The sequence below is a fragment of the Phacochoerus africanus genome, chromosome 1 (assembly GCF_016906955.1).
Source record: "Phacochoerus africanus isolate WHEZ1 chromosome 1, ROS_Pafr_v1, whole genome shotgun sequence".
In the NCBI taxonomy this organism is placed as follows: domain Eukaryota; kingdom Metazoa; phylum Chordata; class Mammalia; order Artiodactyla; family Suidae; genus Phacochoerus; species Phacochoerus africanus.
Window position 1 is genome coordinate 99,415,060 of NC_062544.1, and position 27,140 is coordinate 99,442,199.

Here is a 27,140-nt window from a genome sequence, read left to right on the forward strand (position 1 = left end):
AGGCTAGGGGTTGAATCACATCTGTAGCGGCCTGCCACAGCCACAGCCACAGCAATGCTGGATCTGAGCTGAGTCTGTGACCTACACCACAGCTCACGACAACACTGGATCCTTAACTCACTGAGCAAGTCCAGGGATCGAACCTGCATCCTCATGGATGCTAGTCAGCGTGTTGTTTCCACTGAACCAGGACAGGAACTCCCCAGGCTCAGGTTTGATTTTTTTGGGGGGGGAGTTGGGGGCAGGACTACATCCTAGCTAGTGTTGGGGTCTCCTGTCAGGAGGTGCACAATGTCTGTGATGTTGGCAACTGCTAATGCTCACATCTGGACCTCACACACCATCTGTCACCAACACACATCCAGCCTCCCTTCCTGCTTTGGTATCAGGAGTACACCCTACACAGGAGAGGGAGGGGTGCAAGAGGGTGCTTACTTGTGGCTGCAGTGTTTCAACTATAGGTACAAAATATTTTTTGGAAAAGATAAAACATTTATTGAGCTCTAACTATAGAACAGGCCCTGCTCTATGCTCTTTATTGGTGTTATGTCAATTTTACAACGCCATGGGAAAGATACCAAAACTTTTCCACTTTACAGCTGAGAAAGCTGAGGTGTTGTGAGGTTAAGTCCTGTGCTGCTGCTGCTTTATCTTTTTTTTTTTTTAATCGACATATAGGTAATTTTCAGTGCTGTTTTTGTTTCAAGTGTACAGCAAAGTGATTCAGTTATACATATAGATATATTATTTTTCAAATTTTTTTCTGTTATATGTTATCACAAGATATTGAGTAGAGTTCCCTGTGCTATACAGCAGGTCTTTGTTGATTAACTATTTTGTTTATAGTGGTATGTATCTGTTAATTCAAAACTCCTAATTTATCTCCCCCAACTCCCCAAGTCTTGGGCTTCTTGTCCTCAGCAGAGGGGCTGGGATTTGAACCCAGGTATTTTGACTATAGTCTTACCTCTTTTGGGGGGCAGGGGGGTAAAGGAGAAAAAAATAGCTTTATTGTTTTGCCAGTCAAAGGAGGGTCACTACAGGATAATGCCCTAAAGACTGTGCACCCCCCACCCCCCCATTAGAAAGAATTGTGAGGGGTTTTATAGTAAAAAGTAGAAAAACAGGCTTTCAGATAGGAATCAGGATTGGGACAAACATGCATTCTTCTTTCTTTGAGAGGATGTTAGTCATCAGAGCTGGAGTCAGGAGATCTTGGAATGTTCATAATAGTGATCTTCCGGGTTATTGCCTAGAATAGCAGTACTGGTGTCTGGACTCACCAAGGTTCAGGTAGGTTCTCCAGGCCTCTGTACAGAAGGAATTCAGCAAGAGACAAAGTAATAGGCGAGAAATAGATTTATTAAGATAGGACACTTGTGAGAGAGGCAAGCGGGCAAGCACAGAGGTTCTGCCTGTAGTCTTTTCTCTTAACTCTAGTGAAATGGTGTCTCACCTCTCTTACCTATATTTAATCGCAAGCTTTATTTTTGATAGTTAATATAAGTATATCATATTGAATGTGAAGCACAAAGGTGTCCAGAAAAAGAATTTTCCAGCATAGTGAGGTGAAGAGAAAGAAGATATATTGAGATAAGAGAGGGTGCTACCTCACACCAGTCAGAATGGCCATCATTAATAAATCCACAAATAACAAGTGCTGGAGGGGCTGTGGAGAAAAGGGAACCCTCCTGCACTGTTGGTGGGAATGTCAACTGGTACAGCCACTATGGAGAACAGTTTGGAGATACCTTTGAAATCTATACATAGAACTTCCATATGACCCCACAATCCCACTCTTGGGCATCTATCCGGACAAAACTCTACTTAAAAGAGACACGTGCACCCGCATGTTCATTGCAGCACTATTCACAATAGCCAAGACATGGAAACAACCCAAATGTCCATCGACAGATGATTGGATTAGGAAGATGTGGTATATATACACAATGGAATACTCCTCAGCCATAAAAAAGAATGACAATATGCCATTTGCAGCCACATGGATGGAACTAGAGAATCTCATACTGAGTGAAATGAGCCAGAAAGACAAAGACAAATACCATATGATATCACTTATAGCTGGAATCTAATATCCAGCACAAATGAACATCTCCTCAGAAAAGAAAATCATGGACTTGGAGAAGAGACTTGTGGCTGCCTGATGGGAGGGAGAGGGAGTGGGAGGGATCAGGAGCTTGGGGTTATCAGATACAACTTAGAACAGATTTACAAGGAGATCCTGCTGAATAGCATTGAGAACTTTGTCTAGATACTCATGTTGCAAGAAAGGCTGGGGGAAAAAATGTAATTGTAATGTATACATGTAAGGATAACCTGACCCCCTTGCTGTACAGTGGGAAAATAAAAATTATAAAAAAAAATTATTATAACCACTACAGAGAACAGTATTGAGAGTTTTTAAAAAACTAAACATTAAACTATCACATGATCCATCAATCCTGTTCCTAGGCACAAATCTGGAGAAAAAAAAAAAAAAAGAGAGGGTGCTAGCATAGCAGGAAGACTTCCTGATGATCAGGGAGAGCCGACCCCAAGCGAATGGTTGAGTGGTGGTGTCTGTTTTTATAGCCCAGGGAGAGGAGAGGTCCTAAGATACATCTGTTGACCTGCTGATTGATTGGGGAAAGAGGGGACTTAGGATACATTTTCTGGTTGGCTTGGGGTATATAAGGCCCCAGTAGGGGCAGGGTGAGGAGTAGGCCACATACCTTTCCTGGTAGGGGCTATGAAGGAGTAGGCCAGTTTGCTCAAAATCAGGGAGAGGGCATTACAATGAAAGGGGTGGGGTGATGATAAGGGCCAGGAAATTCTTGTCTTGGCCAGAGGCTTTGAGTTCTGTGTCTTTGCAGGGGACTTGAAGTCCTACAAAAGGGATAGACTGTGAAAAATAAGTCTGTTTCTGTATTCATCATGTCCTGACTAGAAATAGCATACGCACATCAGAGATAAGGAGAGATTTGCAGGAGTATGGGTGAAGGGGAATGCCTGGGGCGGTACAGAACCCTAGAGTGCCGGTAGCTGAGCTTTGATCTCTGGAAGGAGTCTCCCAAAGGCTGCAACTGAGGAGGGGAGGGGCGGGGTGATAACCTTCAAATAAAGGGATGCACTAGCCCAAGGCCACAGCGGGGGATCCAGGGCAGTAAATTGCTGACCTCTTACATACATCTCTTTAAGTCTGAATTGGAAATAGACTTAAGAATTCATGATTGACATGTTTACATCTGAGTTCTTGTTGCCGTTTCCAGTCCAAACTGAACAAATATAAAACTACAGAGTATTTCTTACATACTTTGACTTTGTGTACTTTCTTCTTACAGTGAAAATCATACTTTTTAATGGCATGGCCTCTTTACTTCTTTTCTCTTTTTTTAATGGCCTCACCCATGGCACATGGAAGTTCCCAGGCCGGAGAATGAATCTGAGCTGCAGCTGTGACTTACGCCACAGCTGTGGCAATGCTGGATCCTTTACTGCACTGGGCCGGGGATCCAACCCTCACCTCTGCAGTGATCTGAGTCTCTGCAGTAGGACCCTTACCCACTGCACTATGGTGGGAACTCCTATTTGCTTTTCTTACAATGTATATAAAATGGTTTCAAATGTATTACACCAGTATAAACACTAACAAGAAAACTTTTGGGTGACTTTATGATGTCTTCATGGTTCTTAGATCTGTGCCATTTGGCAGCCATCAGCCAGTTGTGGCTCTTGGCCACTTGAATGTGACTGGTCCAAATGGAGACATGCTAAGAGCATAGTATAGACACTGAATTTTGTAGAAAAAGTACAAGAAAAGGATAATGACTATCTCAATAATTTTTATATTGATTACATGTTAAAATGATAATATTTTGGATGTTTCTGGGTTAAATGAAATATATTATTAAAATTAATGTGGCAGTTCATGTTGTAGCTCAGCAAAAACGAATCTGACTAGTATCCATGAGGACGCAGGTTGGATCCCTGGCTTCGCTCAGTGGGTTAAGGATTAGGCATTGCCGTGGCTGTGGCATAGGCCAGTGGCTATATAGCCTTAAAAGACAAAAATAAAATAAAATAAATAAATAAATAAATAAAAGTGGAGTTCCCTGGTGGCCTTTGTGAGTTAAGCATCTTGTGAGTTAAGCATCCAACGTCGTCACTGCTGTGTGCAGGTTTGGTCTCTGGCCTGGGAATGTCTGCATGCCTTGAGCATAGCCAAAAAAAATTGTGAGTTGTTTCCCTCTAGTTTTTTTTTTTTTAATTTAAATTTTTTTATTACTCAAATGAATTTATCACATCTGTAGTTGTATAATGATCACAACAATCTGATTTCACAGGATTCCCATCCCACAGCCCAAGCACATCCCCCACTCCCCAAACTGTCTCCTCCAGAGACCATAAGCTTTTCTTTTTTATCTTTTTTTTTTAAACTAATGCCTTTATTTTTATTTATTTATTTATTTTTTGGTCTTTTTGCCATCTCTTGGGCCGGTCCTGCGGCATATGGAGGTTCCCAGGCTAGGGGTCGAATCGGAGCTGTAGCTGCCAGCCTACGCCAGAGCCACGGCAACGCGGGATCCGAGCCGCGTCTGCGACCTACACCACAGCTCACGGCAACGCCGGATCGTTAACCCACTGAGCAGGGGCAGGGATTGAACCCACAACCTCATGGTTCCTAGTCGGATTCGTTAACCACTGCGCCACGACGGGAACTCCCCATAAGTTTTTCAATGTCTGTGAATCAGCATCTGTTCTGCAAAGTTCAGTCTGTCCTTTTCAGATTCCACATGTAAGTGAAGGCATTTGATGTTGGTGTCTCATTGTATGGCTGACTTCACTTAGCATGATAATTTCTAGGTCCATCCATATTGCTAAAAATGCCGGTATTTCATTCCTTTTAATGGCTGAGTAATATTCCATTGTGTATATGTACCACATCTTCTTGATCCACTCCTCTGTCAATGGACATTTAGGTTGTTTCCATGTTTTGGCTACTGTAAATAGTGCTGCAGTGAACATCAGAGTACATGTGTCTTTGCGAGTCATGGTTTTCTCTGGATAGATGCCCAGGAGTGGGATTGCTGGATCAAATGGTAATTCCATGTTTAGTTTTCTGAGGAATCTCCATACTGCTTTCCACAGTGGTTGCACCAATTGACAATCCCACCAATGATGTACTAGGGTTCCTTTTTCTCCACACCCTCTCCAGCACTTATTGTTTGTAGACTTTTTGATGATGGCAATTCTGCTGGTGTAAGGTGGTATCTCATAGTGGTTTTGATTTGCATTTCTCTAATAATGAGTAATGTTGAACATCTTTTCATGTGTTTTTTGGCCATCTGTATGTCTTCTTTGGAGAACTGTCTGTTTAGATCTTCTGCCCATTTTTTGATGGGGTTGTTTGTCTTTTGGTATGGAGCTGCAGAAGTTGTTTATAAATTTTGGAGATTAATCCCTTATCAGTTGATTCACTTGCAAAGATTTTCTCCCATTCTGTGAGTTGTCTTTTTGTGTTGTTTAGGGTTTCCTTTGCTGTGCAGAAACTTTGAAGTTTGAGTAGGTCAAATTTGTTTATTTTTCTTTTTATTGTCAATACTCTGATAGGTGGATCTGAGAAGATGTTGCTGTCATTTATGTCAGAGAGTGTTTGGCCTATGTTTTCCTCTAAGAGTTTGATAGTGTCTGGTCTTATATCTAGGTCTTTAATCCATTTGGAGTTTATTTTTGTGTGTGGTGTTAGGGAGTGTCCTAATTTCATTCTTTTCCATGTGGCTGTCCAGTTTTCCCAGCACCACTTATTGAACAAGCTGTCCTTTCTCCATTGTATATCCTTGCCTCCTTTGCCATAGATGAGTTGGCTGTAAGTGCATGGGTTTAATTCTGGGCTTTCTATCCTGTTCCACTGATCTATATGTCTGTCTTTGTTCCAGTACCATATGGTTTTGAAGATTGTTGCTTTGTAGTATAGTCTGAAGCCAGGGAGCCTGATTCCTCCAGCTCCATTTTTCTTTTTCAGTCTGTCTTTGGCTATTCCGGGTCTTTTGTGCTTCCAAAGAAACTTCAAAATATTTTGTTTGAGTTCTGTGAAAAATGTCCTTGGTAATTTGATAGGGATTGCATTGCATCTGTAGATTGCCTTGGGTAGTATAGTCATTTTGATAATATTAACTCTTCCAATCCACGAGCATGGTATATCTTTCCATCTGTTGGTGTCATCTTTGATTTCTTTCATCAGTGGCTTATAGTTTTCAGAGTACAGGTCTTTTGTCTCTTTAGGTAGGATACTCCTAGGTATTTTATTCTTTTGGATGTGATGGTAAATGGGATTGCTTCCCTAATTTCCTTTTCTGCTCTTTCATTGTTGGTGTATAGAAATGCCATCGATTTCTGTGTATTGATTTTATATCCTGTGACTTTGCCAAATTCGTGGATGAGCTCTAACAGTTTTCTGGTAGAGTCTTTAGGATTCTCTAGGTATAGTATCATGTCATCTGCAAATAGTGATAGTTTTACTTCTTCCTTTCCAATTTGGATTCCTTTTATTTCTTTTACTTCTCTGATTGCTGTGGCTAGGACTTCCAGAACTATGTTGAAGAGTAGTGGCAAGAGCAGACATCCTTGTCTTGTTCCTGATCTCAGCGGGAATTCTTTCAGCTTTTCACCATTGAGAATGATGTTCACTGTGGGTTTGTCATATATGGCCTTTGTCATGTTGAGGTAGGTTCCCTCTATGCCCACTTTCTGAAGGGTTTTTATCAGAAATGGGTGTTGGATTTTGATAAAGGCTTTTTCCGCTTCTATTGAGAGGATCATATGGTTTTTATTCTTCAGTTTGTTAATGTGGTGTATCTCACTGATGGATTTGCAGATATTGAAGAATCCTTGCATCCCTGGGATAAACCCCACTTGATCGTGATGTACAATCCTTTTAATGTATTGTTGGATGTGGTTTGCTAGTATTTTGTTGAGGATTTTTGCATCGATGTTCATCAGTGAAATTGGCCTGTCGTATTCTTTTTTTGTGGAATCTGTCTGGTTTTGGTATCAGGGTGATGGTGGCCTCATAGAATGAGTTTGGGAGTATTCCTTCCTCTGACGTTTTTTGGAATAGTTTCAGAAGGAGAGGTGTTAGCTCTTCTCTAAATGTTTAATAGACTTTGCCTGTGAAGCCATCTGGTCTTGGACTTTTGCTTGTTGGAAGTTTTTTTTTTGTTTTTGTTTTTTGTTTTTTTTGTCTTTTGTCTTTGTTGTTGTTGTTGTTGCTATTTCTTGGGCCGCTCCCACAGCATATGGAGGTTCCCAGGCTAGGGGTCAAATCGGAGCTGTAGCCACTGGCCTACGCCAGAGCCACAGTAACGTGGGATCCGAGCCGCGTCTGCAACCTACACCACAGCTCACGGCAATGCCGGATCATTAACCCACTGAGCAAGGGCAGGGACCGAACCCGCAACCTCATGGTTCCTAGTCAGATTCGTTAACCACTTCGCCACGACGGGAACTCGTGGAGTTCCCGTTGGAAGTTTTTTAATCACAGTTTCAATTTCAGTTCTTGTGATGGGTCCATTCATCTTTTCTATTTCATCTTGGTTTAGTCTTGGAAGATTGTACATTTCTAAGAATTTGTCCATTTCTTCTAGGTTTTCCATTTTATTGGCGTATAGTTGCATATAGTAGTCTCTCATGATCCTTTGTATTTCTGTGATGTCCGTTGTTACTTCTCCTTTTTCATTTCTAACTTTATTGATTTGAGTCCTCTCTCTTTTTTGCTTGATAAGTCTGGCTAGGGGTTTATCAATTTTGTTGATCTTTTCAAAGAACCAGCTTTTCGTTTCATTGATCTTTTCTGTGGTTTTCTTTGTTTCTATTTCATTGATTTCTGCTCTGATCTTTATGATTTCTTTCCTTCTACTAACTTTAGGTCTTTTCTGTTCTCTCTCAAGCTGCTTTAGATGTAAAGTTAGCTTGTTTATTTGGGCTTTTTTGTTTCCTGAGGTGGGCTTGTATTGCTATAAACTTTCCTCTTAGAATGGCTTTTGCTGCATCCCATAGGTTTTGGAGTGTCAATGTTTGTTGTCATTTGCGTCTAGGTATTTTTCAATTTCCTCTTTGATTTCTTCAGTGATCCATTGGTTGTTTAGTAGCATGTTGTTGAGTCTCCACATGTTTTTGTTTTTTGCAGTTTTTTATTGTTGATTTCTAGTCATATAGCATTGTGGTTGGAAAAGATGCTTGATATGATTTCAATTTTCTTAAAGTTACCAAGGTTGGACTTGTAGCCCAGGATGTGATCAATCTTAGAGAATGTGCCATGTGCACTTGAGAAGAATGTGTATTCTGTTGCTTATGGATGGAATGTCCTATAAATATCTCTTAAGTCCATCTGGTCTAATGCTTCATTCAGGGCCTGTGTTTCCTTATTGATTTTCTGTCTGGATGATCTGTCCACTGCTGTAAGTGGGGTGTTAAAGTCCCCCACTATTATTGTGTTATTGTCGATTTCTCCTTTTAAGGTTGTTAGCAGTTGCCTTATATATTGTGGTGAACCTGTGTTGGGTGAATATATATTTCAAATTGTTATATCATCTTCTTGGATTGATCCTTTGATCATTATGTAGTGTCCTTCCTTGTCTCTTAAAATATTCTTCATTTTAAAGTCTATTTTGTCTGATATGAGTATTGCTACTCCACCTTCCTTTTGATTCCTGTTTGCATGAAATATTTTCTTCCATCCTCTCACTTTCAATTTGTATGTGTCCCTAGAAGTGAAGTGGGTCTCTTGCAGACTGCATATATATGGGTCTTGTTTTTGTATCCATTCAGCCAGTCTGTGTCTTTTGGTTGGGGCGTTTAGTCCATTCACATTTAAGGTAATTATTGATATGTATGTTCTTACTGCCATTTTATTAATTGCTTTGGATTTGTTTTTGTTGCTCTTTTTTCTTTCCTTCTTCTCTTGTTCTTTTCTGCCTATAGAAGTTTCTTTAATATTTGTTGTAAGGCTGGTTTAGTGTTGCTGAATTCTCTCAACTTTTGCTTATCTGTGAAGGTTTTGATTTCTCCTTCAAATCTGAATGAGAGCCTTTTTGGATAAAGTAATCTTGATTGGAGGTTTTTTTCTTTCATCATATTAGGTATATCATGCCACTCCCTTCTGGCCTGCAGAGTTTCTGCTGAAAAATCTGCTGATAACCTTATCGGGCTTCCCTTGTATGTTACTTGTTTCTTTTCCCTAGCTGCTTTCAAGATTTTCTCTTTGTCTTTAATTTTGGTCAGTTTGCTTAATGTGTGTCTCGGTGTATTCCTCCTTGGGTTTATTTTATATGGTACTCATTGTGCCTCCTGGATTTGAGTGAGTGGTTCCTTTCCCATTTTAGGGAAATTTTCGGCTATTATCTCTTGGAATATTTTTTCTGTCGCCTTCTATCTCTCTTCTCCTTCTGGCACCCCTATAATACGGATGTTGGTGTGTTTAACATTGTCCCAGAGTTGTCTGAGACTCTTCATTTCTTTTCAATCTTTTTTCTCTTTTCTGTTCCAAATCCATAATTTCCACTCATCTGTCCTCCATCTATCTCACTTATCCTTTCTTCTGCCTCCTGTATTCTGCTGTTAGATGCTTCTAGTGAGTTTTTTATTTCAGTTATTGTATTTTGCATCTTTTCTTGTTTAAGTTTTATATCTTGTATCTCTTTGCTCAGTATTTCCTGTAAGTTTTTCATCTTTGCCTCCAGTTTATTTCCAATGTCTTGCATCATCTTCAGCATCAACAGTCTAAAGTCTTTTTCCTGGAGGCTGAGAATCTCCTTATCACCTAGCTGATTTTCTGGGGTTTTTCCTTTCTCCCTCATCTGAGTTATAGTTCTCTGTCTTTTCATGTTTGTAGGTTTTTGGTGTGGTGACCTTTTTAAGGATAATAGAGTTGTAGCCTCTCTTACTTTTAATGTCTGCCCCCCTTGTGGCTGAAGTCGGTATGGGGGGCTTGCTGCAGGCTTCCTGATGGGAGGGGCTGATGCCTGCCCCCTGGTAGGTGGAGCCGATTCTAATCCCTCTGGTGGGTGGGGCTTAGTCTCTGGATGGGATTAGAGGCAGCTGTGTGCCTGAGGGGTCTTTAGGTAGCCAGTTTACTGAGGGGTGGGGCTGTGATCCCACCTGGGTTGTTGTTTGCCCTGGGGCTTCTCAGCACTGGCTGATGGGTGGGGCCAGATTTTCCCAAAATGGCCACCTCCAGAGAAAGGCAGCTGCTGAATATTCCCGAGAGGTTTGCCTTCAATGTCCCTCCCTCACAACAAGCCACATTCATACCTGTTTTCCCAGGATGTCCTCCAAGAACTGCAGTCAGGTTTGACCCAGATTCCTATGGAGACTTTGCTTTGCCCTGGGACCCAGTGCACGTGAATGTCTGTGTGCGCCTTTTAAGAATGGGGTCTCCCTTTCCTCCAGTCCCGTGGAGCTCCTGTGCACAGCCCCACTGGCCTTCATTGCCAGATGCTCCAGTGGCTCTTTCTTCCAGTGCCAGATCCTTGCATGTGAGGGTTTGATGTGTGGCTCAGAACTCTCACTCCTGTAGGTGAGTCTCTGAGAACCAGTTAGTTTTCAGTCTGTGGAGCTTCCCACCCAGGAAGTATGGGGTTGTTTATATCGTGAAACCGCCCCTCCTACCTCTTGACGTGTCCTCCTCTTTTTCTTCTGGAGTAGGATATCTTTTTTAAGCTTTCTGGTCTATTTGGTTGAAGATCGTTCAGCCTTTAGTTGTGAATTTTGTTGTTTTTAGGAGAGAAGTTGAGCCCCAGTCCTTCTATTCCGCCATCTTAATCTTCTCCTTTTTTTTTTTTTTTTTTAATGTTGCCACTAGAAAGTTAAATTACATACATGGCTCACATTGTATTTCTGTTAGGCAGTTCTGCCTTACACTATATCCCACTAAGAGTACTCAGTTACTGTGACCTCTTTTCTCTGTGTACCAATTTACATTTATTTTAGTATATTTTCAATTTGGGGGTTGTTTTGTTTTTCTTTTTTATTGTTTATTTTCTTTTAAATATATAGAATATTCATACGTTTAAGAGTCAAAACCTTTTTTTTAACTCTATTTTTTTTTGTGCCCACAGCCTGTGGAAGTTTGTAGACCAGAGGTCAATCCTATACCATAGCAGTGATGCCAGATCTTTAACCTGTCACACCATCGGGGAACTCCCAAGTCAAAATTATTTAAATCATCACACTCTGAGAAGCCTTGCTTCCATCCATATTTCTTTGTTCTGTTCCACTTACCCCCAAGGGAACCTTTTTTTTTTTTTTTTTTCTTTCTATTTAGGGCATATGGAAGTTTCTGGACTAGGGGTGGAATCAGAGTTGCAGCTGCTGGCCTACACCACAGCCACAGCAATGCCAATATGAGCTGCATCTGTGACCTGCACCACAGTTTGTGGCGAAGTTGGGTCCTTTACCCACTGATCGAGACCAGGGATCAAACCCTCATCCTCATGGATACTAATCAGATTCTTAACCTGCTGAACTGGGGACTAAGAGAACCATTTTTATTAGCTTCTTGCTTATACTTCTTAAAGGTTTTTTGTTTGTTTTGACAAAACTAAGAAGAGATATCTATTTATCTTTAATATGCCTTAGATACACATAGATAGATATTTAGGGATTATTTATTTATTTATTTATTTAGGTCTTTTAGTCTTTTTAGAGCTGCACCTGTGGCATATGGCAGTGTCCAGGCTAGGGGTCCAATCAGAGCCTTAGCCACCAGCCTACACCACAGTCACAGCAACTCGGGATCCGAGCCGTGTCTGTGACCTACACCACAACTCATGGCTACACCAGATCCCTTAACCCACTGAGCAAGGCCAGGGATCAAGCCTATATCCTTTGTGGATGCTAGTCGGGTTCGCTAACTGCTGAGCCACGATAGGAACTCTGGGATTTTTTTTTTTAATTTTTATTTATTTTTATTTTTTACTTGTAAATACAATTGACCCTCGAACAATGTAGGGGTTGGGAATGCTAGCCCTCTGGCAGGGGAAAAAGTGGGTATCCATGGTTCCTCTGTATCCTTGGTTCCATATCTGGGAGTTCAAACAACCAAAGATCTTGTAGCATAGTAGTATTGACCATTCTAAAAAAATCTGTGCAGTGGACCCTCATAGTTCAACCCTGTGTTGCTTAGGGGTCAATTAATTTCAAACTTAACGAGAAGCTACAAAATTAGTATAAAGAACTCTTACATACTCCTGACCTAGATTCACCAATTCTTCTTTTTTTAATTTTGTCTTTTTTAGGGCCGCATCCTTGGCATATGGAGGTTCTCAGGCTAGGGTCCATTTGGAGCTGTAGCCACCGGCCTATGCCACAGCCACAGCAACTCAGGATCCGAGCAGCATCTGCGACCTACACCACAGCTCACGGCAACGCCAGATCCTTAACCCACTGAGCAAGGCCAGGGATCAAACCCGCATCCTCATGGTTCGTTGTTAACTGCTGAACCACAATGGGAACTCCTTGAGTTGGAACTTTACAGAAGTGTCCTTCTCAGGGTATCACATCGGATGTGATACTAAATTTTAAGCATTTGGATAAGGTGCTTTCCAGTTTCTCCACAATGTAATTTTTCCTTTTGAATTTAATATTTTGTAGACAGATGTTTCCAGACTAAGATGACTTGTGGCACGCGGAAGTTCCTTAGCCAGGGAATGAGCCCTCAACAAAGCAGTGACCACACCAGATCCTTAACTGCCAGGCCACCAGGGAATGCCAATGGAAAATTTTAGGTTTTTGTTTGGTTCTTTTTTACTACGTATGGAAGTGTGTTTTGCAAAGTCAACATCAGTGGGATTGATAGTTCAAAAGAGTGTTTCTGTAAATTGTTGTATCTTAAGATACTATTTTATATTCCTACCAACAATGTGTGAGAGTGCCTATTCCTCCACAGTCTTGCTGGCAAGATGTGAACCATCATCCTGGAGTCTTTTGCTTCTGGCTCCCTGAAGGCAGAAAAGGGAGGGGCCAAGGATCATGTGAGAGGTTTTTAGGGATCAGTCCTGGAAGTAATATTTATCAATTGTTTGTTTGGTTTTTTTGGTCTTTTTGCCTTTTCTAGAGTCACTTCCCGTGGCATATGGAGGTTCCCAGGCTAGGAGTCTAATTGGAACTGTAGCCACCAGCCTACGCCAGAGCCATAGCAACTTGGGATCTGAGCCACATCTGCAGCCTACACCATAGCTCACGGCAACACTGGATCCTTAACCCACTGAGCAAGGCTAGGGATTGAACCTGCAACCTCATGGTTCCTAGTCGGATTCGTTAACCACTGCGCCACAAGGGAAACTCCTCCATCCACATCTCATTGGCTCCCTTAGTCACATGGCCCCAACTTAACCGCAGAGGAGTATGGGAAATGTGGTCCTTGACATCTTTCTGTGTTTCTATATTTAGATCCATCTGCTCCAGATATATTTCCCTGTGCTATGAAGCAGGATCTCATTGCTTATCCACTCCAAATGCAACAGTTTGCATCTACTAACCCCAAACTCCCAAAACATCCTGCTCCCTCCCCGTCATGTACTCTCTTTTAAAGACTATGTAGATTATATTTTGTGTGTTTGTATGTACCATAACTTATTAATCATCATCCTATTGATTGGAATTTGGGGTTTCCAAGTTTATTTTCTTCTTTTTTCTTTCTTCTTCTTCTTTTTTTTTTTTTTTTTTTTGCTTTTTAGGTCCACACTTGCTGCATATGGAAATTTGCCCCAGTTAGGGGTCAAATCAGAGCTGCAGCTGCTGGCCTACACCACAGCCACAGCAACACAGGATCCAAGCCATGTCTGTGACCTACATGGCAGCTCATGGCAATGCTGGATCCCCAACCCACTGAGTGAGGCCAGGGATTGAACCTGCATCCTCATGGGTACTAGTTGGTTCTTTTCCACTGCACCACAACAGGAACTCCCAAGTTTATTTTTTTATGACTGCCTGTTTCTAAAGAAAGTTATCCCAGAAGGAGACTACTGGGTCAGAGAATATGCACATTTTATTTTTATTTTTTATTTTTTATTTTTTTTTGTCTTTTTGCTATTTCTTTGGGCCGCTCCCGCGGCATATGGAGGTTCCCAGGCTAGGGGTCGAATCAGAGCTGTAGCCGCCGGCCAACACCAGAGCCACAGCAACACGGGATCCGAGCTGCGTCTGCAACCTACACCACAGCTCACGGCAATGCCGGATCGTTAACCCACTGAGCAAGGCCAGGGACCGAACCCGCAACCTCATGGTTCCTAGTCGGATTCGCTAACCACTGCGCCACGACGGGAACTCCTGCATATTTTAATCTTTGATTAATTTTGCCAAATTGCTCTCCAAAAATTTGTTCCTGTTTTGGTCCTATCAACAGAATACAGGAGTGTGAGTCTCACCACTTTCTCCCTAACACTGGGTGTTTCAAATATTAAACATTTTGGAGTTCCCGTCGTGGCGCAGTGGTTAACGAATCCGACTAGGAACCATGAGGTTGCGGGTTCGGTCTCTGCCCTTGCTCAGTGGGTTAACGATCCGGCGTTGCCGTGAGCTGTGGTGTAGGTTGCAGACCCGGCTCGGATCCCGCGTTGCTGTGGCTCTGGTGTAGGCTGGTGGCTACAGCTCCGATTCAACCCCTAGCCTGGGAACCTCCATATGCCGTGGGAGCGGCCCAAGAAATAGCAACAACAACAACAGACAAAAGACAAAAAAAAAAAAAAATTAAACATTTTGCCAGAGTAACAGTTTACATTATTATAGGTGGGGTTATATTTCTTAATTACAAATGAGTTTTAGCATCTTTTCACAATGTTTATTAGCCATTTTATAATTTTCTGGTAACATCCTTTTGGCTATTTTTATAGTGGGCATTTGTCTTTTTCTCATTGGTTTTAGGAAACTTTAATTTTTTCATTTTTTAATTTTTTTTAAAACAATAAATTTTATTATATTTATAGTCACACAACAATCATCATAACCCAGTTTTACAGCATTCCCATCCCAAACCCCCAGCACATCCCTCCCCCTACAGCCTGTCTCCTTTGGTAACCATAAGTTTTTCAAAGTCTGTGAGTGAGTATCTATTCTGCAGAGAAGTTCATTGTATCCTTTTTTGAGATTCCACATATAAGTGATAGCATATGATGTTTGTGTCTCAAGGAAACTTTGTTTATGAAAGATTTTAGCCCTTAATCATAAGTGCTGTAAATATCTTATTTTTATCACCTATCATTATCACCTATCATTTTGACCTTTATCATTTAGGGGATAGGGCAGGTGTGGTATTAAGAAAATAATGGGGAGTTCCCGTCATGGCGCAGTGGTTAATGAATCCAACTAGGAACCATGAGGTTGCGGGTTTGGTCCCTGCCCTTGCTCAGTGGGTTAACGATCCGGCGTTGCCGTGACCTGTGGTGTAGGTTGCAGACGCGGCTCAGATCCCGTGTTGCTGTGGCTCTGGTGTAGGCCGGTGGCTACAGCTCTGATTTGACCCCTAGCCTGGGAACCTCCATATGCCGCGGGAGTGGCCCAAGAAATAGCAAAAAGCCAAAAAAAAAAAAAAAAAGAAAATAATGGATGTACTGCTCTGAATATTTGTGTATTCTTTCAGATCATTATGTGGAAGTTCTGGAATGCAAAATCCAGTGTGAAGAGAACCTCACCCCAGTTATAGGAGGATATCCAGTGGAGAAATTTGTGGCTACCATATATCATTATTTGCAGTTTGCCTATTATAAGTGTAAGTAATCATCTTCTAGGAGATCTGGGCCTGGTACTTGATCCTCCTAAGACTCAGCTTCTGCATCTGTAGAGAAATAATGGTACTAACCTTGAAAGACTGTCCTGAGGATTAAATGTGTTGATAGATGTGGAATACTTAGGGAATTCACACACTGGCACATGGCAGACTCTATATTAGTGTTGTAGTTTTTATATCATTTTTTTTTTGCCTTTCTCCACATCACTGGCCTTACTCCTCACTCTACGAGTTTCATTGCATTTGGTCCTCCCTTGGCCTGAAATTGTGAGAAAGGGCTTCAGGTTCAGACTTCCGAGCCTGTCTGTTCCTCCTCTCACTATAACTGATATTGTCATGTGCCATTTGCCTGAGCACCGTGTACCTCCAGGGTTCAGTGACAAGCACTGGAGGTTACTAGAGTCAGCTGCAGTGGGAGCGACTCTGCCAACTGACGGGGTCCAGTGACAGGTGTCTGGCTAGCATCCCCGAGACTGCCATTCAAATTCTGGGGTGGCCAGTCTTGGGGATTCAGGGAAACCCTGGGAGGAATGACAGGTAACTTGGTTTCCACAGCCCTCCCTCCTGACTGTGGCCATTCTGTTCTTTGTTGGATTCTCTCTGCCCGCAACAGCCACCCACCCACCAACCTTTTAACTCTACCTCCTGTCCTTTTCAGGACACACTGAAAGCCTTGCCTGATGAAGCTTAAAAAAAAAGGAAAAAAAATTTCTTTCTCTCCTATTTTTTATTTTTAAAATTTAAAATATTTCAGATTTTTGCTGCTGATCAAGCTTGTCCTTGAGAGTCTCTGAAACTGTCATTCACAGTAGATCTTTTGAAGAATGTAACCGGCCTCTCTCAGCAGTGAACTTGATCTTAGAGCAGCCAGAGCCTCATGCAGTGACATGTCCCTTGGCTGGGACATTTCTGAGATCAACAGGAGGTGTGTTCTTATCAGGTGTCCCTTCCCAGAAGTTCCCTTTCATGGTGAGAAGGATGAGTTTTTATTTGCCACTGTCACTCTGGTACTAAGTGTCTGGTAAAGGATTATTTATTTAGCATAAAGGACAGGAGTCTCGTTCTGTGTAATGTGAACACATGTTCACATAAGGCAGTACTGAGCTCACAGCACTGTCCCCAGCAAACACTGATTGACTGTATTCTAGCATAGAGGGGGCAGTTTTCTGTTTGGCACTGTCTTTGCTTATGAAGAGCCCTCTTTTTTTTGGGAGGGGGGCTGTGCCTGCTGCATGTGGAAGTTCCCAGAGCAGGCATGGGACCTATACCACAGCAGCAACCTGAGCCGCTGCAGGGACAATGCTAGATCCGTAACTCACTGCACCACAAGGAAACTCTGAAGAGCCCTCTTTTTTAATATAAGTGTTTTCTTTCAAAAAGCCATATTTAAGTGAACCAAATATCTCAGAGAAACACAGAAAGCAAACCACCTGTTCCCATTCCCTCTCCCCTACCTCCATCCTGGTGCTGTTAGTTTATGGTCATCCTCACTTGGAAGAGCCCTATTTTAATAAGAATTATAAAAATTACATACCTGTTTTTTTAACTTGTGAAAATTGAAATACATTAGAAGGAGTTCCTGATGGCCTAGCAGTTAAGGATTTGGCATTGTCACTGCTGTGGCTCAATTTGATCCCTGGCCCAAGAACTTCTGCATGCTGCTGTGACCAGAAATAAAGATAAAAATAAAAACATACATTAGAGAAGATGGTATAAAGAACTGTAGTGTGCCCATCACTCAGCCAGGGGTCACATGGGAGCTGTGGCTGCCAGCCTACACCACAGCCACAGCAACACAGGGTCCTTAACCCACTGAGTGAGGTCAGGAGTTGAACCCGCATCCTCGTGGATACTAGTCAGATTCGTTTCCGCAGCACCACAACGGGAACTTCCCAGCTTCAATTTTTATCAACACTTTGCCTATCTTGGGTTTCTAGACCTTCTGTGTGATGAAAATATAGCTCGTGTTTTTGTTTCATTTTCTTGAGAGTCCATGCTGACATCTCAGGGAGCTAGCCCAGTGATGGACTTGGAAACATGGGTCTTCCAGCCTCTGAGCAGGCTTGGTTCAGTGGGCACAAGCCAGAACACTAGAGTTTAGAAGTGTTCCAGATGCTTCCAGCCTTTGGCGGCTCACCAGTCAGTCCTCTCAAATCCCTACGTGCTCCGTAAACCACCCTGCATATCTGAAACTGTAGCAAAAACATAAACACTGGAAAACCAAAAGTAGCTTTTCTTGCTGCTCCCCAGGAAATCTTTGCTTTCTGGATTATGGGTGAACAGCGTGAGTAAAATTTACTTCTTGAAATTGGCTTCTTGAGAGACTGCCCAGGCTTGAATGCTTTCTAGGTTACCTCCCCCGGGACATTTCTTGAGGGCAGATGTTACTTATGCCCCCTGCCCCTTTGTATTTCTTGCCTCTAAGGACTGGCTTTAAAGTTGTTATTACAGGAAATGGCCACTAGAAGGCAGGATTTACTCATGCCCAACTCTGGTTACTCAGGCAACCAATTTTAGCAAAAGTAGTGTTTCTGGGTTGTAAATTCGAGTGGAATGTGCCCGAATAAACACCTTCACCCCTTAAACAAATCCCAGACATATCCCACCGCTGTGAAACCCCTCTTCTAAAAGTGGGGCGACTCCAGGGAGGGAGGCTGGAGGTGAGAAGCCCACCACCAGGAGATGCGGAGACCAGGTGACTTTTCACATCTCTCCCGGCCCAAAGGAAGGTACACCATCCTTTGGGTTCATTAGGCTTGGTTTAGCTGTAGGAGGGCCCCCCTGGATATAGAGATCATGGTCCCATGCAGAGGAGACCAGGCCCTGCACATGCAAGCAGGGACTCATTTTCTGCCACTTCCTTCCTTCGCCCTATGACAATCCAGCCTTGGGACCCAGCGTGCTCAGGCTCCAGGGATGTGACACCAGCCTGGGTCACCAAGGCCCGTGGGCAATACTTTAGGCATTCCTGCCAAGGCTTCTGCCTAAAGGAACTTCTCTTTTTTAAAACCGGCCTCCAGGTTGCCATGGAGACCCATCTGCAATCTGCCCACCCAGGGAAGATTCGTGTGGTTGCAGGTTTTCGGAAGGAGGGGCTTCGGAGAAAGGGCTTGTTCGTGATTGTTTTCTTTAGGAAGCTGTGCTTCAAGCTGTAGCTTTGAGAGGTTGGCTGACTTCCTGTTCCTCTTCTCCTGCCCAGTGAATGACCTGAAGAACGCGGCCCCCTGTGCCGTCAGCTACCTGCTCTTCGATCACAACGACAAGGTCATGCAGCAGAACCTGGTGTATTACCAGTACCACAGGGACAAGTGGGGGCTTTCGGATGAGCATTTCCAGCCCAGACCAGTACGTGCCAGCAGACCGGGCATTGCGTTTCCTGCCTTCCTCTTCACCCTGCTTTAAGGAGATAGCTTTGCACCTTAAGAGAAGGGTTATTTCAGAAAGGAAGGAAAACAGCTTTTTCTATAGCCATTTTGTCTTTTAACATTTTACTGTTTTATTCTCATATTCTCATTTCTGAATCAGTAAAAACTCTACAGATTTCGAACATTATAGAAATATTTGACTTAAGAGTGAGTAATCCCCTGTTTTACTTAATCCCCTATTTTCTCCTCATCCTGCTGTACAGCTATACTTTTAACATAAATGCAGCATATATTTGTTTTTACAAAAACAAGATCTTGGAGTTCCCTGTTGTGGCACAATGGAAACAAATCCACCTGGTAACCATGAGGTTGCAGGTTCAGTCCCTGGCCTAGCTCAGTGGGTTAAGGATCTGGTGTTGCTCGTGAGCTGTGGTGTAGGTCACAGACGCAGCTCGGATCCCGTTGCTGTGGCTGTGGTGTAGGCTGGCAGCTACAGCTGCAACTGGACCCCTAGCCTGGGAACCTCCATATGCCACAGGTGTGGCCCTAAAAAAAAAAAAAACTAGATCTTACTTTACACACTGTTTTGCAACTTCCTTTGTCTAACAGTTTCATCATGAACATTTTTCATGTCACACCTGTATACCTACTTTGTCTTTTCAAAAAAAAAAATTTCATTTTATTTTAGAGTATAGTTGATTTACAATGTCATGTTAATTTTAGGGGTACAGCAACGTGGTTCAGTTATACATGTACATATATCCATTCTTTTTCAGATTATTTTCTCAGGTCACTACAGAATACTGAGTAGAGTTCCCTGTGCTCTACAGTAGGTCCTTGTTGATTATTTGTTTTATATATAGTAGTGTGTCTATGTTAATCTCAAACTCCTAACTTATTCCTCCTCCTCCCTTCTCTTTGGGAACCATAAGTTTGTTTTCTGTCTCTGAGTGTTTCTGTTTTGTGAATAAGTTCATTTGTATCATTTTTTTATATTCTACATATAAGTGATATCATGTGATATTGTCTTTAATTTATTATGATAATCTCTAGGTCCATCCATGTTGCTGCAAATGTTATTATTTCATTTTTTATGTCTGAGTAATATATTGTTTATATGTACCATATCTTTATCCAGTCCTTTGTTGACTGACATTTAGGTTGCTTCCATGTCTTGAATATTGTAAATAGTGCTGAAGTGAGCATTAGAATACACATATCTTTTTGAATTATGGTTTTCTCTGGATGTATGCCCAGGAATAGGATTGTTGGACCATGTAGTATTTGTTTTTAGTTTTCTGAGGAACCGCTATACTATTCTCCATAGTGGCTACTACAACTTACATTCCCACCAACATTGTAGGAGGGTTCCCTCTTCTCCATCCTTTCTTCAACATTTATTATTTGTATACTTTTTTCATTTATCTTTAAAAAACAAACAAACAAAAAAAACAGCTCCATGGCAGGCTCGTTTACAGAAGGATCATTCATTTTCTTGTTGGACAAACTTGGGTTTGCCTGCATTGTCAGGGAAATCCATGGATTATATATCACTTTCAGAAAATCTTTTCAAACCTTCCCTTAGCTTGTACTTTCATTTCTGCCTGCTGTCCTGGTTTGCCATACATACATCTTCCTTCCGCTTCAGCGCCTGGCCAGTGGGCGCACATGCACAAGCACACACTCTCTCTTTCATTCACTCAGACTTGGCCCCTCAGAGATCTAATTCACATACAGTAAAATTCATGCTTTCAAAGTGCGCAATTCAGTAGTTTTAGTATATTCACAGAGCCGTGCTGCCATCACCACTATTTAATTTTAAACATTTTCATCACCTCTCAAAGAAATTCCATACCCTGCCTCCCTTCCTGCCCCCACCCCAGTTCTCACATTAAAAGGCTGGTCATAGAAACTGTTCTCTGTTTGTGTCTGAACAGGAAGCAGTTCAGTTCTTTAATGTGACTACACTCCAGAAAGAGCTGTATGACTTTGCTAAGGAAAACATAATGGATGATGATGAGGTAAGTTTTCATGTTTCACACATGTCTGGCTAAGAGAAAATATTACTCACATCTTTGCTGCAATCACTAGAAGGCCAAGTTGTCCCTGAAATGAGAAACAGAAGGGGCCCTTGAGAAACAGTTTCTGTGGGCGTTTTAAGGCAAGTTGGATCACTGGCCTGGGCAAGAAAGCCTTTCTAAGAAACCCAGGCCGAAGCCCCACTTTTCCTGACAGAGTATGGAGCCATCCAACCATTGTTTTTTTGTTTTGTTTTTGTTTTTTGTCTTTTTAGGGCCACTCTCCCGGCACATGGAGGTTCCCAGGCTAGAAGTCGAATCAGAGCTGTAGCTGCTGGCCTACACCACAGCCACAGCAACACAGGATCTGAGCTGTGTCTGTGACTTACACCACAGCTCATGGCAACGCTGGATCCTTAACCCACTGAGCAAGGCCAGGGATTGAACTTGCATCCTCATAGTCCGATTAGTTTCTTCTGAGCCATGGCAGGAACTCCCCAACCATTGTTTTTAATTTTATAAAAAATCCCGTTGTGGCGCAGTGGTTAACAAATCCGACTAGGAACCATGAGGTTGCGGGTTCGGTCCCTGCCCTTGCTCAGTGGGTTAACGATCCGGTGTTGCCGTGAGCTGTGGTGTAGGTTGCAGACGTGGCTCAGATCCCGTGTTGCTGTGGCCCTGGCATAGGCCAGTGGCTACAGCTCTGATTCAACCCCTAGCCTTGGAACCTCCATATGCCATGAGAGCGGCCCAAGAAATGGCAAAAAAAGACAAAAAAAAGAAAAAGAAAAAAAATACGCAGTGAATTTCAAGTAACTAAGCACTCTGCAACACTGGGAAACCCACATCCCAATTTTTGTCAGTTTTTTTTTTTTCATTTTTTTGTAAATTAGGCATTTCTTTTGGGGTTGCTTGAAATTCCTAAGTCTTCCTCAGCTGTCTTTTTTTTTTTTTTGGCTGTGCCCATGGCGAGTTCCCAGGTCAGGAATCAAACCTGAGCCACAACAGTGCCAAGGCCAGATCCGTAACTCACTAGGCCACCAGGGAACTCCAACTGACTCTTTTTTTTTTTTTTTTGGTTTTTATGCCCCCACCTGTAACATATGGAAGCTCCCAGGGTAGGGGTCAAATTGGAGCTACAGCTGCTGGTCTATGCCACAGCCATAGCAACACAGGATCCAAGTTGTGTCTGCAACCTACACCACAACCTCATGGCTCCTAGTTGGATTCTTTTCCGCTGTACCACAACAGGAACTCCTCCTTTTTTGACAAAGATTGTATTGGTTATGGAGCATTCTGTGGTGGAGTAGCCTAGTCACAGAAAAATGGTCACTAGAGGTAGCGTTCAGAGAGGTGCGTTTGGAACAAAATAGAAAATGCTTTCTGAGACAGCTAGGGACTTGCCAGCCATTGGAGCTAAAGAGAGCAGTGGTTTGTTCTGGTCTGACCCCTCGCTCTATAGGTAGAAGCATTTGCTAAAAATGATAAGACTTGGAGTTCCTGTCGTGGCTCAGTGGAACGAATCTGACTAGCATCCTTGATGACGCAGGTTTGATCCCTGGCCTGGCTCAGTGAGTTAAGGATCCGGCGTTGCCATGAGCTGTGGTGTAGGTCGCAGTCAGGGCTTGGATCCCGCATTGCTGTGGCTGTGGCGTAGACTGGTGGCTACAGCTCCGATTCAACCCCTAGCCTGGGAACCTCCATATGCCATAGGTACGGCCTTAAAAAGACAAAATAATAATAATAATAACAACAACAATAATAATAATACCCCTTTTATGTCTTAAGTGCTTGATAGATTTTATAACTATTTTCAAATACTGAGAGATTTTATGATCTCTCTGTGTTAACACATCAAAAGGAGCAAGTAAGCCCTTGGCCTGAGACCAAGGCCTCTGAGGGAGGCCAGGCTTTAGCAGGGGGTGGTCACCATTGGTGGGGCTGGTCTGTGGGGAGGGGAGCTTGGCCTTCTTGGTCATTCCCTCCTCCTCTACAGTAAATGGAATGGGTGTCATCCACTGGTGCGTCCGGTGGGTCGTGGGAGAGAAATCAAAACAGAGAAGGAAACTGGAAAGTGTGCTGAGCTGTTTCAGGTAGAGTCTAAAGGCTGGTCGCAGAAGAAGTGAGCAGGGGGTGCTCCTGTACCAATATTGGACAGGTGGGTCCCCTGTACCCAAGCATTTCTCTTTTGAGTGGCAAGATTGCTTCAGCTGCACCAGCAGTTACATGCCTACACACAGCCATCCATCCTCTAGCAGGTTTACTGAGACCTGTGTGTACCAAGCTCTGGAGAAGAAAAAGAACCTGGATCCTGGTCCTTGAAAAGCTTGTGGTGGAGTTCCCTGGTGGTTCAGCAGGTTAAGGGTTCTGCGTTGTCACTGCTGGGCCTTGGGAACTTCTGCATGCTGCAGGCATAGCCAGAAACACTTGTGATTTGATCAGCACAGAGAGGGAACAGACAGAAAGTGTTCTGTGGGGTCATTGTTAGGGGCTGGGGGAGGAGTGCATAGAAGAAGAGGGACTAAACAGGATCTTTCAGAGGGTGCTGGACCCCCACTTCCCACAGGGGGTCTTGACTCCAGCTTCACATGGACTGGAAGCCAGGTCCCTCCCAGGGAGATATCCGATCCTCTGGGCCCAAGGGCAGGGGAGAAATGCTGCCCCAGCTAGGCAAGCAGCTAGCAGTGGCCCCTTGAAAACAGTCTCTGCACTTTTCAGGTCAGGTAACCCCGTAACAGAGGTGTCTTATGTCTCTTACAGGGAGAGGTCGTGGAATACGTGGACGACCTCTTGGAGCTGGAGGAGACCAGCTAGTCTAGCAGCCAGAGAGACTTCCCCTCGGTGTTCAGGAAACAGATTCTTCGTCTTCCTTTTCCCAATAGTTGATACCTCGGAGCCTCTCTTTACTCTGTGAAGCGAAAGGGAAGCCCCCATCTCTCACTACATCTAACCAGGGTTGAGCCTGCCTTCCCTGTGTCCACACTTGCCTCCTTATAGCCACGCTCGCCCTGCCATCTTCCCACCTGTCTCCCCATCTTCTCACCTGTCTCCCCATCATTACACCTGCCTCCCCCATGTCCACACCTGTGTTCCCATTGTCACACCTGCCTTCTCCATTTGTATACCTGAGAAAGTCACCATTTTGGTTAGAAGGACACTTCTCCATGGTTTGTGTTTTACCGAAAAATCAGTATTATTTTTTAAATAAGAAAAATACACCTAAAAGATGGGAGTTATAAAAAGCCTACTTGAGATTTTCTGCTTTTCCAGATTTTGATTTCCTTTCTCCCCATCCCCTGATCCAGCAAAGATGGGGAGGACAAAGACTAACCTTCTCAAGGCCTCATGATGGTCTGCACATGGTCTGACCTGCATCATTTCTGGCAGCCACTGAAAAAGAAGTTGGGTAGATGGTGTAGAGTATAGAAATGTGGCTTTGGTTCAGCACTCTCGCAGCTCCAGAGGCTTACAATGCTTGGTCGATCCCATGTGAGGACATTGCTCCGCTGTAAGTCTCAGAGTTGGAAATGGAAGGAAGCAGAGGGAAGCTGGTTTCATTTATTCTCTGAACAAATATTTACTGAGCACCTACTATGTGCTAGACCTTGACCCGGGCACTAGACATCCTGCACAGAATAACATAGTCCCTGGGAGTTCCCGTGGTGGCACAGCAGAAACGAATCCAACTAGTATCCATGAGGATGCAGGTTCAATCCCTGGCCTCGCTCAGTGGGTTAAGGATCCGGCGTTGCCGTGAGCTGTGGTGTAGGTCGAAGACAAAGCTCAGATCTGACATGGCTGGGGCTGTGGTGTAGGCCAGCAGCTGTAGCTCTGATTTGACCCCAATCCTGGGAACTTCCATATGCCTCAGGTAGGGCCCTAGAAAGCAAAAAGAAAAAGGAAAAGGAAATCCCTGCCTTCCTAGAGCCTATATTCTACAGGGGAAGACAGACAACAAATAAACAAGAGTAAATATATACAAGGCATCAGAGGGTGATCATTGTTATGGAGGGAAATAAAGCAGGGAAAGAGGTCAGGAAGCGTGGTGACAGGCCAGCCCAGGCTCTGCTCTGCTCCGCGGCTCCCATGTCACTCCGAGTAGAAGCCAGTGATTTTTCACTGGCCGGCAAGGCTGAGCCTTCGGTCCATGTACACTTGCCTTCCTCCATTCTGCCCCTTACCCACACCTCTCCTGGGCTTCCTTGCTGTCTGTCTCTTGACCACAGCAAGCACATCCTCACTGAGGGCACAGCACATGCTGCCCCTCTGCCTGGAACGCTTGGCCCTGAGACCAGCTTCCTGAGGCCTCTGCTCTGCTGTCACCTATTGGTGAGGCCTTCCCTAACCATTCTCATCTTTCCCTGGGGCCGCCCCCATCTTAGCAATGTCCCCTGGGGACAGTAGAGTCGACGTGGTCAGCTCTTGGCTTCGTTTGAAGGTTATGCAATCAAGCTACTAAGTTTTTATTTCAAAGGAAATCTAACCAATCTTAAAAAAAAAAAAAAAAAGGTGGACTGATCCCTCCAAACTTAGCATGAAACCTCAGTGTGCAGGCTGCACTCGGCAACCTCAACCCAGTGCCTCCCTGAGCGTGTTTCTTGGAAGAATCTAGAAGAGTCCTGGGTTGAGACCTCATGGGCTCAGCATTAGCCTGGCCTGTCTTTTGCAAAAATAAGCACATTTTTCAGCTTTGTGGGTTTCCAGACCCAGCCGAGGATGCCTCGCTTGCCCTCTGACCCACCTGCAGGCCCCCAACGGCTACTTTTAGGTTTCCTCAGGCTGGTCCCACCCAGGGAAGCTTCCCGCCGGGGGGCGGGGGCGCTGGTGTGTGTGTGTTCTGTCTGTCTGTCTGTCTGTCCACCTTTCTAACTTTCAGGCAGCCCAGGCAGGGGCCCCCACTGGAGAGAATCCCAAGGCGCTCCCTGAGCCCTGTTACTTTTCAGATTTTACCTTAGCCGGGAACTTTGTGTGTACACAGAAGTTTAAAAGTAATTAATTGACTGAAAGTTACACATCCCAGCATAGTCACCATCCTAATATCTTTCTGAGTTTGAGACTTTTTTTTTGGAGACTTTTCCTGGGTCACTGTCAGGTGATTTATTTATTTTCTTAAAGTTGGTTTTGTTTGTTTGTTTGTCTTTTTGGTCGCACCTGTGGCATGTAGAAGTTCCTGGGGCCAGGGATCGATCCCATGCCACAGCAGTGATAACAGCAACTCCTTAGCCACTAGGCCATCAGGGAACTCCTGAGGTTTTCTAATCACTGCCACTAATCTGTTGTGCTCACGTCTGGGGTCCAGGAGAACCACTGGGTCTGTTGCCCACAAAGGCAGCCTTAGGAAATGTTGCTTTTAGGAGTTCTTCCTAAGGGAATTTTAACAGCACAAAAATTTTATTGAACCGAACTCAGTGGCAAACAGAAAATGATTTGTTAGATTGTCAGTGGGAAAGGGTTTATTATGACTGCTGGTGGAATCAACAGTGGCCGGTTCCTGCCAACATTTATGGAAATAACCTTTTTCAGTTTTCAGTGTGAGCTGAAAACCTAAGCTACTTCAGTTTTCTTTAAAAAAAAATTCAATACTTAAACTGTGGGGAGAAGGTGGATTGGAGCCAGAGAAAACATTCTCATTTAATAGTGTTTGCACATGGAACGGCAACACAGTTTGTAGCGAGGCTCTGAGAAAAACCCACAACTAATCCCTCATCGCAGCTGTCCGAACTCTTGATCATCTGCCCTCCTGCAAACAGCGACGTCTTTTTTCTGGTGACTCCAGGCTTGAATGACCTAGTGTGGTGAGTTTAAGCTATAATCAAGGGGGGCGGTGGGAAGGGAAGGGACCTTAAGTAAGCCTCGGCCAAAGCTTTTCAGCATTGGATTTCCTGTGCCTGCAGCTTGTCCCTGTGGGGGTGGGGAGCTAACGGATGGGTGAGGGGACCCCTATTAGGCTGAGAACAATGCTCTAGGTGAGAAGAG

General features: G+C 43.6%; 1 protein-coding gene across 1 annotated transcript in view; it reads left to right on the forward strand.

Moving 5' to 3' along the window:
• The window catches only part of CRTAP (cartilage associated protein), a 42,341-nt gene extending 17,923 nt beyond the window's left edge, over positions 1 to 24,418 (forward strand). Inside the window, exons 4-7 of the mRNA XM_047769546.1 lie at positions 15,635 to 15,763; positions 18,981 to 19,126; positions 21,084 to 21,167; positions 23,925 to 24,418. Coding sequence (XP_047625502.1) covers positions 15,635 to 15,763; positions 18,981 to 19,126; positions 21,084 to 21,167; positions 23,925 to 23,978 — 413 coding nt within the window. The 3' untranslated portion in view covers positions 23,979 to 24,418. The remainder of the gene's footprint in view (positions 1 to 15,634; positions 15,764 to 18,980; positions 19,127 to 21,083; positions 21,168 to 23,924) is intronic.
• The last annotated feature ends 2,722 nt before the right edge of the window (positions 24,419 to 27,140 follow it).